Below are 13,327 nucleotides of genomic sequence, written 5' to 3' on the forward strand. Positions count from 1 at the left end.
CCAGTGCTCCTGCTGCATCTGTGAGTAACAGGAAGGAAATGAAGGGGGATCTCCATAGTGGAGGGACTTGGAGGAGCAGGGGTACCCTGGAGAGGTGGATGTAGGCTGTGTGCCTGGGAAAACAGGGCTCCTTGTGAGTCCTGTGCCAGGAGGGACGTGATCCCCCTTCCTTTGGCATGCTGGAGAGCTGTGGCATTGTGGGCAGCTGCTGCTCCATGTGTGGAGGGGAAGTCCTGGAAGGCCCCTGGGGCAGAGGTCAGAGCATTTGGGTCTGGTAGGGGTTGGAGCTGGGATGGACAGTTGATTGCCTGAAGTGCTGGGTAGGGAGATGGTGACTCACTGGTGGTGGATTTGGGGGCCACCACCAGTTCAGAGATTGTGCTGGGACCTGTGGGAGGTTGCTGGAGAGGTGACAGGGATGGGAGCCCTGAAATGCACCACTGGGAATGTTTGCCAGTACCTCTGTCCAAGCTGTTAGAGGGAACTGTGCTAATGAGGTGTCAGCCACACGTGAGAGGAACATCAGAGGCATGTTGTTCTCAGCTGGTGGTGGATTGGATGCAGCATCAAGATCCAAGGAACTGTGATGGCTGGGTGTGTTGGATATGGGGAGTGTGCAAGAGCTGGGAAGCACACTGTGAGTGGCTTGGTCAGGAGAGGAGCAACCACAGCCTGGACGTGCTGCTGCTGGAGGTTGTGTCCCCTCTCTGAAGAAGGGAAGAGAAGTTCTCACTGCTGCAGGGATTCCCCATGAAGTAAAGTGATGAGCTGAGTGTACCTGGTCCTGGCTCTGCTTCATCGTTTCAGCAATAATTGAGATCAAGTCTGAGAGTGTAACCAAGCTTAAGAACAGCTGTGTGCTGCAAACTGAATTTCTCAGGTTGAATAGGTTTACTTGTACAACTTTCCCCAAATTTGAGAGCAAGTTAGTCTAGAAATGGGACTGTGCAATATTAACCCATATATCCCAGCAGCACAAGTGCAGCTCTGAAGTTTGTATCCCAATCCACACAGAATTTATCTTTAAAGCAATTAAAGGGGACAACAGAGAGGGTTTAGGAGGATGGAGTTATCAGGTGATAAAGAAGTTCACCTAGGTTTGGCCTGAGCTGTCCTTTCATAAGGTTGTTGCAAATTCTGGGGAAGATGCTTGTGCTGCAGTGTTTCTGAGCCTGGGAGGAAAAAACATAGAGATGATGCAAATACATTTTTGGTGCTGAGAATTGGAGTTTGTAGAGCTCAGGTATACCTCTCTTGCTTTGGGTTTGCTTACCGAAAGTGGGGAAAGGCATTTTTCCCCTCTATGAATGGGGAAGGAGGTACCACAAGTATCACAGTCTTTTTGTTTGGTGTTTTTTTCTTATTTTTGTTCTTTGAGGAGAAGGGGAATATGCTGTTTGTGCCAGTGATGTGCTGTTTTTTGTATTATGTCTCTATGTATTTCTTTCTTTAAAAAGGTTTGTAAAAGGACATCTTAATACTGAGCTGACATCTCCCTGCAATTTCAGAATTGTTTCCTTTTGCTCCTGAAATAAGTTACTGTACAAACCCAGCTCTGGATGAATGAGCTTAATTCTGCCATGGTTTTGCATAAGTAGAATTAATTAAATTCCAATTGTAGCATCTTCATTGTCAGGGCGTTATCTCGGAGTCAGACCAGTGGGGTTTGAGTTAGCAGGGCTGTCAGCTGAGGGACATAATCTTTGTATTCCAAACTGAATGGATTTACTCTGACGTGGTTGAGACACCATGGTATGGCTGTGAAAAGCCTGTCATCGCTGCTCACGTGTTCCCTCACTTGCAGGAGAAAATGATGGCTCTCCCAGCTGGGTTAGATCTTTGTTCCAGCTGTTACATCCCATTAGGAGAGCTACATTCAAGATTTTCATTACTTTTCTGCTGTTGTTTCTTTGCATTTGCAGTAGCTGTAGTTGATGGGCGCTTCTGTGGCTGCAAAGAGAAGGCAAAAGGATTTGCAAAGCGGGTTTGAGATGTGTTTGATGCCGTGAAATGCTTCTGAATGCTGTGTTGGGGGCTGGAGGAGAGGCTGAACTTACAGGGAGAAAATCAGGGTTTTCCTCTTAAAGTACACCATATAATGCTGCTCAAATTTGGAGAAAGCTTGTCAAAGGAACACCATTCAATATGCTGGGAGCTAAAATTTAAATTAAATATTTGAAAACCAGTGTTGGAGTATGTAATTAAGGTATCAGGCTACAAAACAAACTGATGTAGAGTGGTTTCTGAGAGCAGAGTTCTGTGTTGTTGTTGGTTTTAAGCAGAGGTGAAAAGGGAAAGGCTCCCTGTTAGGTGCCACTTTGTTTTGCACTCCTATTCCACGTGGTTTGATAGAGGAGTGGCAGAGCTGGTGCTTTGGTTTATCTGCTCTGGGTTGTCTAGATTGGGTTTTTTTTACTGGGGAGCTGTCCATGAGGACAGATCAGAATCTGCTTTGTTTGCCATGAATTTACCTAATGTAGCTTGGCAGTGGATTATAAACATGCAGAATATGTCATGTTTTACCTCTTAACACATCCAGTGAGGGAGTCCAGTTTCCAGTCTGTTCATGTCAGTGGTGCAGTTCATGGGAGGGATGAAGAGGGGAGCTGTGGTTCACACCCCCTAAACTCTCTTTTTTCTGGTGCATTGCTCTAAAAACCTGTCAGACAGAAACTACCTAACTTCTATCAATGAGGGCGCCTGGACATATTTCAACAGGACAAATTTAGGTTACCTGCTGCTACAACTTGAAGTGTAATAAGCTGGATAATTAACTTTTTGAATTTAGAGGTGTATTTTCATCTGCTTTCCTTCAATTTTCAGTGTTGAGCTTATGCTTGGATATACTGTGCTTTTTTTTTTTTTCCTCATGAATTTTTCTAATAGTTAGGAAATAAAGTTTAAAAGTTGGTCTTTAGTTTCATATTGTTTAACTATTTTTTTTAAGATTATTTTTATGCAAACATGGAATTGTAGAATATCTCAAGTTGGAAGATGCCCATTCCCTGATCTCAATGATCCCTCAATGGATCATTGAGTCCAAGTCCTTATTCCTTGCAGGACTATATACTAATTATATATACCCATAAAAAGTTTAATGACTATATTGAAATTGGTATTATTAATGCAACTGCATTTTTGTTGAAAGGCAGGTTTGATCTGGTGAGAGCAGTATTTTAACTGGAAAGAAAAATTGCCAATATTGCAGAACTGGCTCCAAAACTGCTCCAATGTCTGCACAGTCTCTCCTGTAAACTTCATTATAGCACAGGGAGAATGCAAACAGCAGGCCAATATTTTTATTGGTAACTACCACAGAGGAGAGAATTCACCTGGCATCAGCCAATTTTTTATTTCTTTATAATGTCAAATTTATCTCATATTTTCTTGGATTTTGTTCTTTTTTTAGTTACTTCCTTCTTAACCACTATACAGTAATAATCTCTATCAAAGGATTAGATTGTTGGTGATCAGTTTAAATGAGCTGATTCTCTCTGCTGGTCCTTGAATGACTTTAAAACAAGGATCTGTCCCGGGCCTCTAACATTCATTGTAAGTGTAGTTTTCATGTCCTGACAGCCTTAAGTGATGTTTTTAAATTAATGAACTTCATACTGGCTGATAATATAAAGAAGGACAGTGTTTTTTCTGCTTGATGTTTCTGAAGTTACTGGCAAAAGGAGCAGACTCTGAGCACCAATAGTAAGAAGATGCTTTTGCCCTGACTGGTACCTACATTAATAGGACCCTTTTTTCCTCACTTAGGTGCATTTAAGTAAGGCATCTAAACTTATTAAATTACCTATTGTGCATGCTTGTGACTTAGCTGGGTAGAAGCTGTGTTGTCTCCATGAAACAGTTATCCTGGAGCAACTTTGTGTGACATGCTGCAGCACAAGGAATCTGTGATAGAGCCTGTAATTAAAATACCAAGGAGCTATACCTAATAATTTGCTGGTTAAAATAAAATAAAAAGAAAAAATCTCTTTTACAGCAGCCGTGAGGGGGAATGCTGAGCTATTTATAACACGTGTACATGTTGCATGGGTGGTGACTCATTAATTTTTCTCAGTATATTTATTAAAGAAATGTAGTTGCTTCCTTTAAGAAACCTGGCATGAAACTAAAAGCTCTTCTGTTCTGAACTTACTTGCCTGTTAAATTTTCACTCATTCATACAAACTTTTGGGCCAGGAAGGAGGAGGTGGAGGGGGTGAGTTTGACAAAAGGAAATCAGCTATTCCTGAGACTGAATTTAAGGCCAGTAAGACAATTCCCTAAATCCCACAGGGCCCCTCACAGTGCCTTTGGATGACATGAGCACTGGCCAGCTTGTTTACTGGAGGAATTCTTGTGACTTCTGCAAAAATAACTCAGCTTTAGGAGCTTCTAAAAATTCCTTTTCCCCACAACCCAAACCCTTGTTTGTAGGGCAGTTTAGTGCTCCATCCTCGTTCTGTTTGATTTGGTTTTCCTTGTGGATGGGTTGGTTCATCTGCAGGTGGGGCTGAGGGCTGGATAACTTCCCACCCAAATACTCTGCTCTGCTTGGATTCTCTTTGCCCATCACTTCAGTCTAGTACTTTTTTTGGGATGCAATTCCATGTGCAGATTCCTTCTCATCTGCTTGTTCTCATGCCCAGGGAAGCTGAGGTATCTTAGCTGCATGGCCTTTCTCACAGGTTTCTGGTGAGCTGTTTTGAGACCAAATGGTCTTAATTTAGCTCTGCTGCTGCCACAGCTTTACCACTTTGGGAGCACAGTTCCCTTTCAGGGAGATAGTGCAGCTTAAAATCTTGTGAGGAAGGTATTTTCCTAGTTCACTGTTCATGGGACATAAGGAGGAGAGTTGTAACTTGCTGGATAAACTATTCCCACCTCCCTCCATCAATGAACAATGATAGTATTTAAAGTGTTGTGGTATAAAGAAAAGCAAGAGACTGGAAACCAAAGCTCTGAAGGGTCTGTGATCTGGCACTGACTTGCTGTGTGACATTAGATTAATTATTTCACTGTGAGGCTTCAGCATCTGAATTTTTAAACTGAGGATAGCACAGATATGAGGACAATATTGAGATAAGTTCAGCATGCATGGATTAAACTTCTTTTCTTGGCATCATTTGCTCACAGAAAAAAGCCTAAGACTAAATGAAACACCAGGAGAGTGTGTTACATGTTTGTCAGCATTCCCTTTCATGTGTCTGGCTTCTGCTATTTTATTGATTTTTTTTTTATTAAGCCAGAGAAAGAAGAGAAATGCTAAACTGTTGAAATAAAAGTGTAACGTCTTTATTTGATGAATAACCTGAAAATACACTTAATGCATTTTTGTGCTGTCATAATTTCCAGTTGATAACTGGTTTGATTTTAAATACAGATATGAATACAGACCTGAAACTTTTTTCAAACACTTTTATCACTGAGGACACTCTCTTGAAAAGAAGGGTTAACTGCTGCATCCTTTCATCCCTCTGACAGTTGCAGGTTTAAACATTATTTTTAGCTTTCAATCAAACTTTAAACTTGGCATTGTCTCTTTGGAGGCAAATGTCAAAGCTGTGAGAAAATTGAATCTTCTTTGGGGTTTTTTGGTCACCTTTTGAACCCACTTTCTAATACACATAATTGTTTCATGATACAGTTGTTAAATATTTCCGTGCTTCAGTTACACATAGTAGCTGCTTCTCTGCCACGTGTTCTTAAAAAGCACTTGTAGAAAGAATTCCTTTTTAGCATTTATCACTTACTAATCATGTCAGCACACTTTTCTGGAGGTTAAAAAGATCATACGCAGATCTAGGAAAAGACCTTTGAAAAGTTTTCCCCAAGTTTTTCTTTTCAGCTGTCTGTCAAACTTGTACCTGTTAAATCTTGACACCTTAGAAAATGCTTCAGTGAGTTCACAGGTACCTTCATAGATGCAGAGCATCTAAAAGCAACAACACAAAATTTCTTAGTGGTGTCATTTGCCTGAATTTAATTTTTTAACTATAAAGCACACTTCTTTCTCCCCTAATTAGTATAAAGATCTCATACCTACTCTGGAGTGGTGATATCCTCGTGTGATTATGTGCATGCAAGCCTGGAGTTTGCAGAGCAGGCTGGTATTGCACTTACACAAACACACAGGTATTACACAAACACACACTATGCTTCTCACCCTGCAGAGTTCACATTCCAAATGCAGGAGAGTAAAACTGGCAGTAACTTGGTCTGCTCTCCCTTTTAGCTGTGGAAAGAATTAAAACACAAGGAAGACTTGCCCGGAGTCACACAAGAGGCCAGTGTTGGAGAGCTGAGAATCAACCCCATAATCTGAGTATTATCCTTATCTTCACTACAAGACTTAAGAAGGGAAATTCTAGAACAAAATTCTCATTTTCTAAATGTACCTGCAGGCGTGAGTTGGCTGGGGGGTGGAATTCATGCAGTGATGTGAGAACCAGCTGCCTTGGCTTCAAGATAAACCAAGAAGAGATTAGGTTAAAGGACAAACAAAAGAGCATCCCCCCATTCTCTGGAGCCAGGGCTCCACAATAGCCATTGTGTTCCTTCAATAAGCACTGGCTGCTTTTCCATAATTACTTTTTAAAGTAAATCACAGCTTATCATCATGTAGGGATGTAATATCTTCATAAACCAATTCTACAGAATTGTAATAATTCAGTATATCATTTTATTGAATTAAAAATCATGTTTGGGGTTTACAGCATTGTTTTTGGGTTATTGTTGTTATTAAAAGGCAGGAGTAGACTTGAAGTGGTGCCTTGGCTGCCAAAGCCAGGTGCCCACTTCTCCCTCCAGAGGCCTTTTGAGGGATTTTCCTCTGTCGAGTCAGGGAAACTGAGGTAGTTTGACTTCTGCATGTGTAATTTAAAGCTTTGAGCCAAATTAATTGTACAGCACAAACGGCATCCTCTGTTGGACTGTTTTCTTGGAAATCCTATTAAATGAAGATCCCAACTGCCTGGCCAGTGAGGTTTCACTGTGCTTTTTGTGAAGAAAGGAAGATTTTTGCTGGAGAATCAAACTTAAGTTGCTCCCCAGGAAATCAGCCCTGAAGTATACTATAAAATATTCTCTCCTCATCAGGCCACTACTTAATATTCCTCTCTTTTATCCAGGAGGTGTAGCTAACCAGGAGATGAAGTGGATCATAGTTTATGAAGCCTGTAGATTTCATCTGGTACAAAGATACTTTGTGAAGGTTTTTTTTTTTTTTTTAATCAAGAGACTCTTTTTTTCTTTTCTCTCTGTAAACTACAGTCAGTTCAAAAAAATGAAATTGTTCCTTTTCTAGGTTGAGAAATAATGTTTGATCTGTTCCAACTGATTAAGAGCACTTTCTGCATATGGGGTTGTGTGGTGTTAATTGACTGTTGCCAGGTAAAGCTGCCTGTTGTTGCTGCCTCCTTTGGGCTTGATTTGCTTCCTGGAGTGCAGCTCTTCAGTGGTATCATTTGAAACAAAGTGATGGCTCAAAACAAAACCCTTCTGAAAGTAAATCTGGTGGAACTGTGGGGGATTAAATCCATTTCTCTTACTGATGGTGAGCTGGGAGACTGTAATCTCAAATCTTCAGGTTGAATTTTTAAACTTGGATTTCTGTGAAAATATTGTTCTTCTGTTGTTTTTTTTTTTGCTCCAGATGGCCGCACAGATCCAATTTTGGATGACGTAGGCGATGCCTTCAAACTTATGGGGGTTAACCTGCATGAGCTGGAAGATTACATACACAATATTGAACCTGTCACTTTTGCACATCAAATCCCTTCGTTCCCTGTCAGCAAGAACAATGTCCTCCAGTTCCCCCAGCTGGGAAGTAAGGATGCAGAAGAGAGGAAGGAGTACATCCCTGATTACCTGCCACCTATTGTCTCCTCTCAAGAAGGTGCGAAATCAATCCTTTGCTTTCACTTTTGGTGTGTTTGGGTGTTTGTGGGCATCCCCCAGCAGCTCCAGCTGTGCTGCCCTGTGGCAGTGGCTCTGGAAGGGAACTGTGGGGTTTTACCAAAGCAGGGTTGCCAAACAGGTAGCAGTGCTGTGACAGGTTTGTTCACTGTTTTTACTTTCCTTCCAGATTAACTCATGCCAGAAATTCACCACGTTATGTCATGTTTCAATAATGCATTCTAAATTTTAAGTTTTCAGATGACAATAGGAATAAATGCTTAGCATTATTTTTTATATATTACCCTCCCCCTTATGCATCCTGCAAGAGCTTCTGTAATTTGGTGAAGGTAGAAGAAGGAAGACTGGTGAGACTGGCACAGCATTTCTTGCTCCTGATAGCTATTTCTCCTTACTTGTAACAAATTTCACCAGAAAACCCAAACCCAACCAAACAGAAAAACCTAATTTTCCAATTAAAATGAATTTAGCTTTAAGATATGTTAGTAAGTGTATTTTAGAGGCATTGTACTGCCTTTTAAATCTCTTTGCTAATGTTGATTAGGGTTTCATCATCACTGTTCCAGCTGCCCCTTCCCTTTCTTGTCCCACAGAGGCAAAGGCTGAGGAAACAGTGAAACCAGCTATACAAATGCTATGAGATGCAGCTGACCTGAAAATTTTAACTGTGGCAGTGGAAAAAGCATACTTGTTTTCTTTATTTTTCAGCTATATGAGACTTGATTGCTAATAAGATAAACCTTTAAGAAACATGACCTAGTCTAACTTGCCCTCTGAATAGTGAACAGCACACACAATGTACTTTGTGTGAAGATAAATATGTGTAAGGTTGTGGGGATAAAAGTTCCAGACAGAAGAACTTAATGTTGCAAAGGAGTGTAACGAACAGGTGCAACCTGCACAAGATACTTAATTTAGAATTTTGTGGAGACGGAAGGGATATCATGCTCTATTGTGCATTTTGCCCTTTTTTTAAGAATTAAGGGCTCAAAGTCTGCTTGGTGAAATAGGTGTAAAAACTCTGCCCATTTGAGGATGAACATAAGCAACATCACCTTGTTGGGCAAAGAAATCCATCGCTGTGCTACAAGTTTGGCATGGGGCAGTATTCCAGTGATTTGGCAAGCTGTAGGAAGTGAATGTTCAGGCTTTCTTTCATCATGTTCAGCTAAAGATGCAGCTGCTGTGTACTCCAGTAGAGCAAGTGAAATTGTGGTCAGGAACAGGTATCTGAGGAGCAGGTGCTGGGTTTGCTGTGTTCTGAACAAATATGCTCATTCCAGTAACAAGGTGAGGATTTATTCATCCTGGTGAGTATTTCTGAGGCTCTGTAGACTTTAATTTTCTGTTTCCTTTAGTTGTGTTTTATAGATCAGTAGTATTTCAGTGTTTCTTGCTTTAATACAAGCCAGGAAATGAAACTGCTGTTCAAAACAGAAATAATTTCTTAAATTGGTAAGGAGATGTAAAAGTGTCACCCTTGTGAAGTTTGTTAAAAGGGTTGCTTTAAAAATCTAATAACGCACTCTCTCAAATCAAAACAAAATGTGAATATCATATGTGTAGGCATCATATATAAAAGAAGAGTGCTGAAGAAGACTTTGAGAAGTGAATGAGGATTTTAGCTCCCCTGTTTTGGCTACTTGCTTTAGCCTGGTTCTGCAGGAGGTAAACAAACACCATTCTGTCAGAGAAATCTGGCATCTTTGAAGTATAATAAGTTGCCCAGCAGTGTTGTAGTTGTTTTGGGTTTTTTCCCTGGGAAAATTATACTTTAAAATATGCAAGAAAAGTCAAATCCAGCGAGGCTCAAAGCAGCTGCAGACAAATATCTGAGCCTGGGGAGGGAGAGAGGAGAGTTACAGACTCAGCCTGGCAATACACAAGATACAAAGAGAGGCTAAAAATTGAAATGGGGACAGTTGTGCTTTTTCTTTTTTTTCTGTATGTAACTTTTTATACTCTTTCTCTTGCAAGTTAGATCCAGGAGTTAGATTTTAGCAGTCCTTATAAATAATGTATGAATCCTTTTAACACCTGAAGCAAGAAGATATTATTTCCAAAGTTGGATGAGAACCAGGAAAACTTCTGATGCCTAAGGGTAGTGTATCAGAGGACCTATAGACACACACAACTTGAAAAAATGAATAAAATATTTTTTTAAATGGAAATTTAAAGGAAGCATTAAATACAGTTGCTGAATGCAGATTTGTTATAGTTGATTTAAAATATTTACAGTTGAGAACATTTTAATTTTGAATTAAGTGTTTTCTGAAAATGGTGTTTGTACTCTGTGGTTTGTTTTTGAAAGGGATGAGGTGGATCATAAAACTTGTGTATATATTTTGTTCTATATTATTCCAAGTAAAATTTGGGAGAAAAACTTATTTTTGGAGACTAAAGGAATGAATGGTAAAAATACCGAAGAACTGCAGAAGCCATTTAAATACTTTGCAATATTTTATAGTGTAGGAAAAAAAATGAGGCTGCTCAGATTGTTCAGTCTAAAATATTTGAGTTGCTTTGAGTAGGCAATAATTAGAAATGGAGGAAGGCTTTATGCACATTAGGGTGTGCGATGTAAATCTTTCAGCGACTTTAAGGAATCATCGGCAGGACTCCTCATGTCCTATTTTATATCAAAGCCTAGAGCTCAGCTCAGTTATGAATATTTATTTATTGTTAGGGGTCAGAAATTATGAGTGCTGGTATATTTTAGCAATGATGTAGCCATGACTTTTAGTAAGAAAAAACTCTTTTTTCAGTACTGTGAATTTAAAAACCAAACCAAAGCAGTGTTCAGTCTGCGCCACGACCAGTAGGTGTTGCTGCCCTCCTTCCCAAAAGTCCTTTAGCTCTGCACATGTAACCAACTTCTTATTTCCACTCACTCCAGAACTGGTGGTGGTTCAGGCTGTGCAGAGGCTGCCCAGCAGCTCGAGAGATGTCCTAGTTATCATTGCCAGAGAATCCATAGGAGCAGAAAGCCCTTCCAGCCTGAGAGGAGCCATCTCCTTCATTGTGCTCAGCAGTAAGAAATTCTGAAAGAACTCTAAGTGATTCCTGAAGTTGTGGGGGAAAGGGAGGAAGGCAAATAAGTTTTTGAGATCCATAATTTGTGTCAGTCAGAAGTTCATCAGTTCAGTGATACAGGTTTTGTTCCAAGAAAGCAGAAAATGTTTTCTTGCCTTAAATATGGAGTGCAAGCTCTAACCAAGTGCTTGAGCTGTGAAGATCTGCATATATAATTCTATATATTATAAAACAATCTGACTCAGTATTGCCATGGAAAATGTTGGGTTTTTAGCAGTATTTTTACAAAGGACACTGAAGGGATAATTTTATGCCAATGTATCATGATGTTCGCTGTCTGCCTATTTTTAATTAGTCTCCTTTTTGTTTTTGAGTTAGTTTAGCACTGTTGTCACTAAAATGTCATGGTAAACTTGTAAGACAGATTAAAAAAGGAGAAAAAAATAAATTAGTTACAAAACATGATGGTCATGCTTTATTTCTTGTGCTTTAATGCAAGAGAACATACATTTTGCAATAATAAATCAACTTCATAGAATTTGTTGATTGCATTTGAAGCAAAATAGTATGTGCTGAAACTAGGCCAGCTGAGAAAGCCCAGATACTTCTCCATAGCTAATAATAATCACTGTTACATTTTGTGATAATGTTGAGAGGCCTGAGTCCTGATGTTGTAAGAACATGTACCATTCTCCATGATTAAAACAAAGACAAGTGAGGTGTGAATCCTGCATGTACCACGGGATTCTTATTTTTAAGCTTCCTGGAATTAATCTCTACCTGCACTTGCTGCCTCTTGTTATCACTTCATTTTAAAAAACAATAATAATTTTATTTTTTTTTAAATAACCACTTTATGTCAACTGCTCTCTTTTTGTGACTTTTTGAAGTCACAGGCAGTCCATCCCTGCTTCTTTGTCTAGAGAACTGAAGAAAACACATTGTGTTTGTGTGTGCAGTGTTCATAATCTGTAGTATTTGCATTAGACCTTTATTCCACTCTTACACTCTAGTTGTGCTGGTGCATATAAGCAGGATATGAGGGAGAAGACAGGAGAGGCTCTTCCACTAATTTAGATATTTTGTGTGGAGAAGGGTAGATTTTAGAGAGTCAGATTTTCTCTGCAGTTCCAGCTGCATTTTTTTCTGTCCTCCGCTTCATACCACTTCACTCCCACTCCTCAAGGTTCAGCTCCTTTCCCTTGAAAACGATCTGGGAACAAATGTAATTTTTACCAGGCATTAAATTTTGTTGTCTTTCATTCCTGGTAATGTGTGCTCAAGAGTGGCATTGTATTTCTGATCATTGAGTCAGGACAAGTTCTTGGCACAGTTTACAAATTCAGATTTATTTGTAGCCGTTTCTGTCAGAGCATTTTATTTCCCTGTCAGATCAAAGCCTAAAATTGCTGATCTTCTTACAGTCCTGCCTTTTCCCCTCTTTGCTGCTAATGTGATGTTAGGACCTGTTACCTAAAAAACCTGATGCTTCCAGCCACCTGGAAGCATGGAAACCCAGCTGTCAAATTGCAGCTCATCTCAACACATCTCTGGTTTGTTTTTTTCATGCTGTGGTAGCTGCTGCAAATCTTGTTTGAATTGATGAGAATTGGGGGTGTTGGTGAAGCAAGGTGCTAATCAAAAGAGCACATTTTTGTATTTAGGTTCTACCAGTGCTAAAATTGTATAAAGCATTAAGCATCAGGGTGACAGAAAGCATTAGTGTCGAGCTCCAGTGGGAAATAGATCAGAACTTAAAAACTGTCACTGTCCCTTCAGGCTGGCAGTGCTTTCCGTGGCCGGGGTCCAGGAGGGAATGTAGCAAGTCATGGATCTCACACCAGGGTGATTTCAATCTCTGGTTTCTCCAAGGGTTAAACAAAGCCAATCCCTCTTTGTAAATCAGAATGTGATGGGCTTTTAAAGGGATCCTTGTCAACCCCGCAGACTAACCTTCCTCATTCTAGCAGCTGCACCAATGATTTTAAAACAGCAATGATATTTTCAACAGAGCTTTTCCAGTATAGTTTGTTAGGAAACCACCACTCCTCAACAAAATTTAACTCTTCAAGCAGTCTGAAAAGTTAAAGCCCTGCCAGAGTGTGAAGATTTTGTTCCTGGCTGCTCCCTGTGTCTGGTTGCTGATACTCACAGGCATCCTTTACCTGTGTGTGCAGTGCCCTGAGAGTCAGACTCTGATTGCTTTTGTGAGGAGGGATCCTCACGTCTGCAGCAGCCCAGCAAGGAAGGAGCAACAGGAGAAAAAGACAAAATGAGAAAAGCAGCCGAGCTTGAGATGCAGCCAGAAGAAAGGCATTGGGAAGGAGCCAATAGGAGAGGCAGGTTTCAAAGGAAAGAAGGAAAATACGAGACAGGAACAAAA

At 40.2% G+C, this 13,327-nt stretch overlaps 1 protein-coding gene across 1 annotated transcript in view; it reads left to right on the forward strand.

Annotated features, from left to right (window-relative positions):
* Positions 1-13,327, forward strand: part of TAF3 (TATA-box binding protein associated factor 3) — a 113,091-nt gene that overhangs the window by 2,870 nt on the left and 96,894 nt on the right. Inside the window, exon 2 of the mRNA XM_084205786.1 lies at positions 7,649-7,891. Within this exon, the coding sequence (XP_084061912.1) occupies positions 7,649-7,891 (243 nt within the window). The remainder of the gene's footprint in view (positions 1-7,648; positions 7,892-13,327) is intronic.

The sequence above is a fragment of the Fringilla coelebs genome, assembly GCF_963513975.1.
Source record: "Fringilla coelebs genome assembly, chromosome: 5".
NCBI lineage: Eukaryota > Metazoa > Chordata > Aves > Passeriformes > Fringillidae > Fringilla > Fringilla coelebs.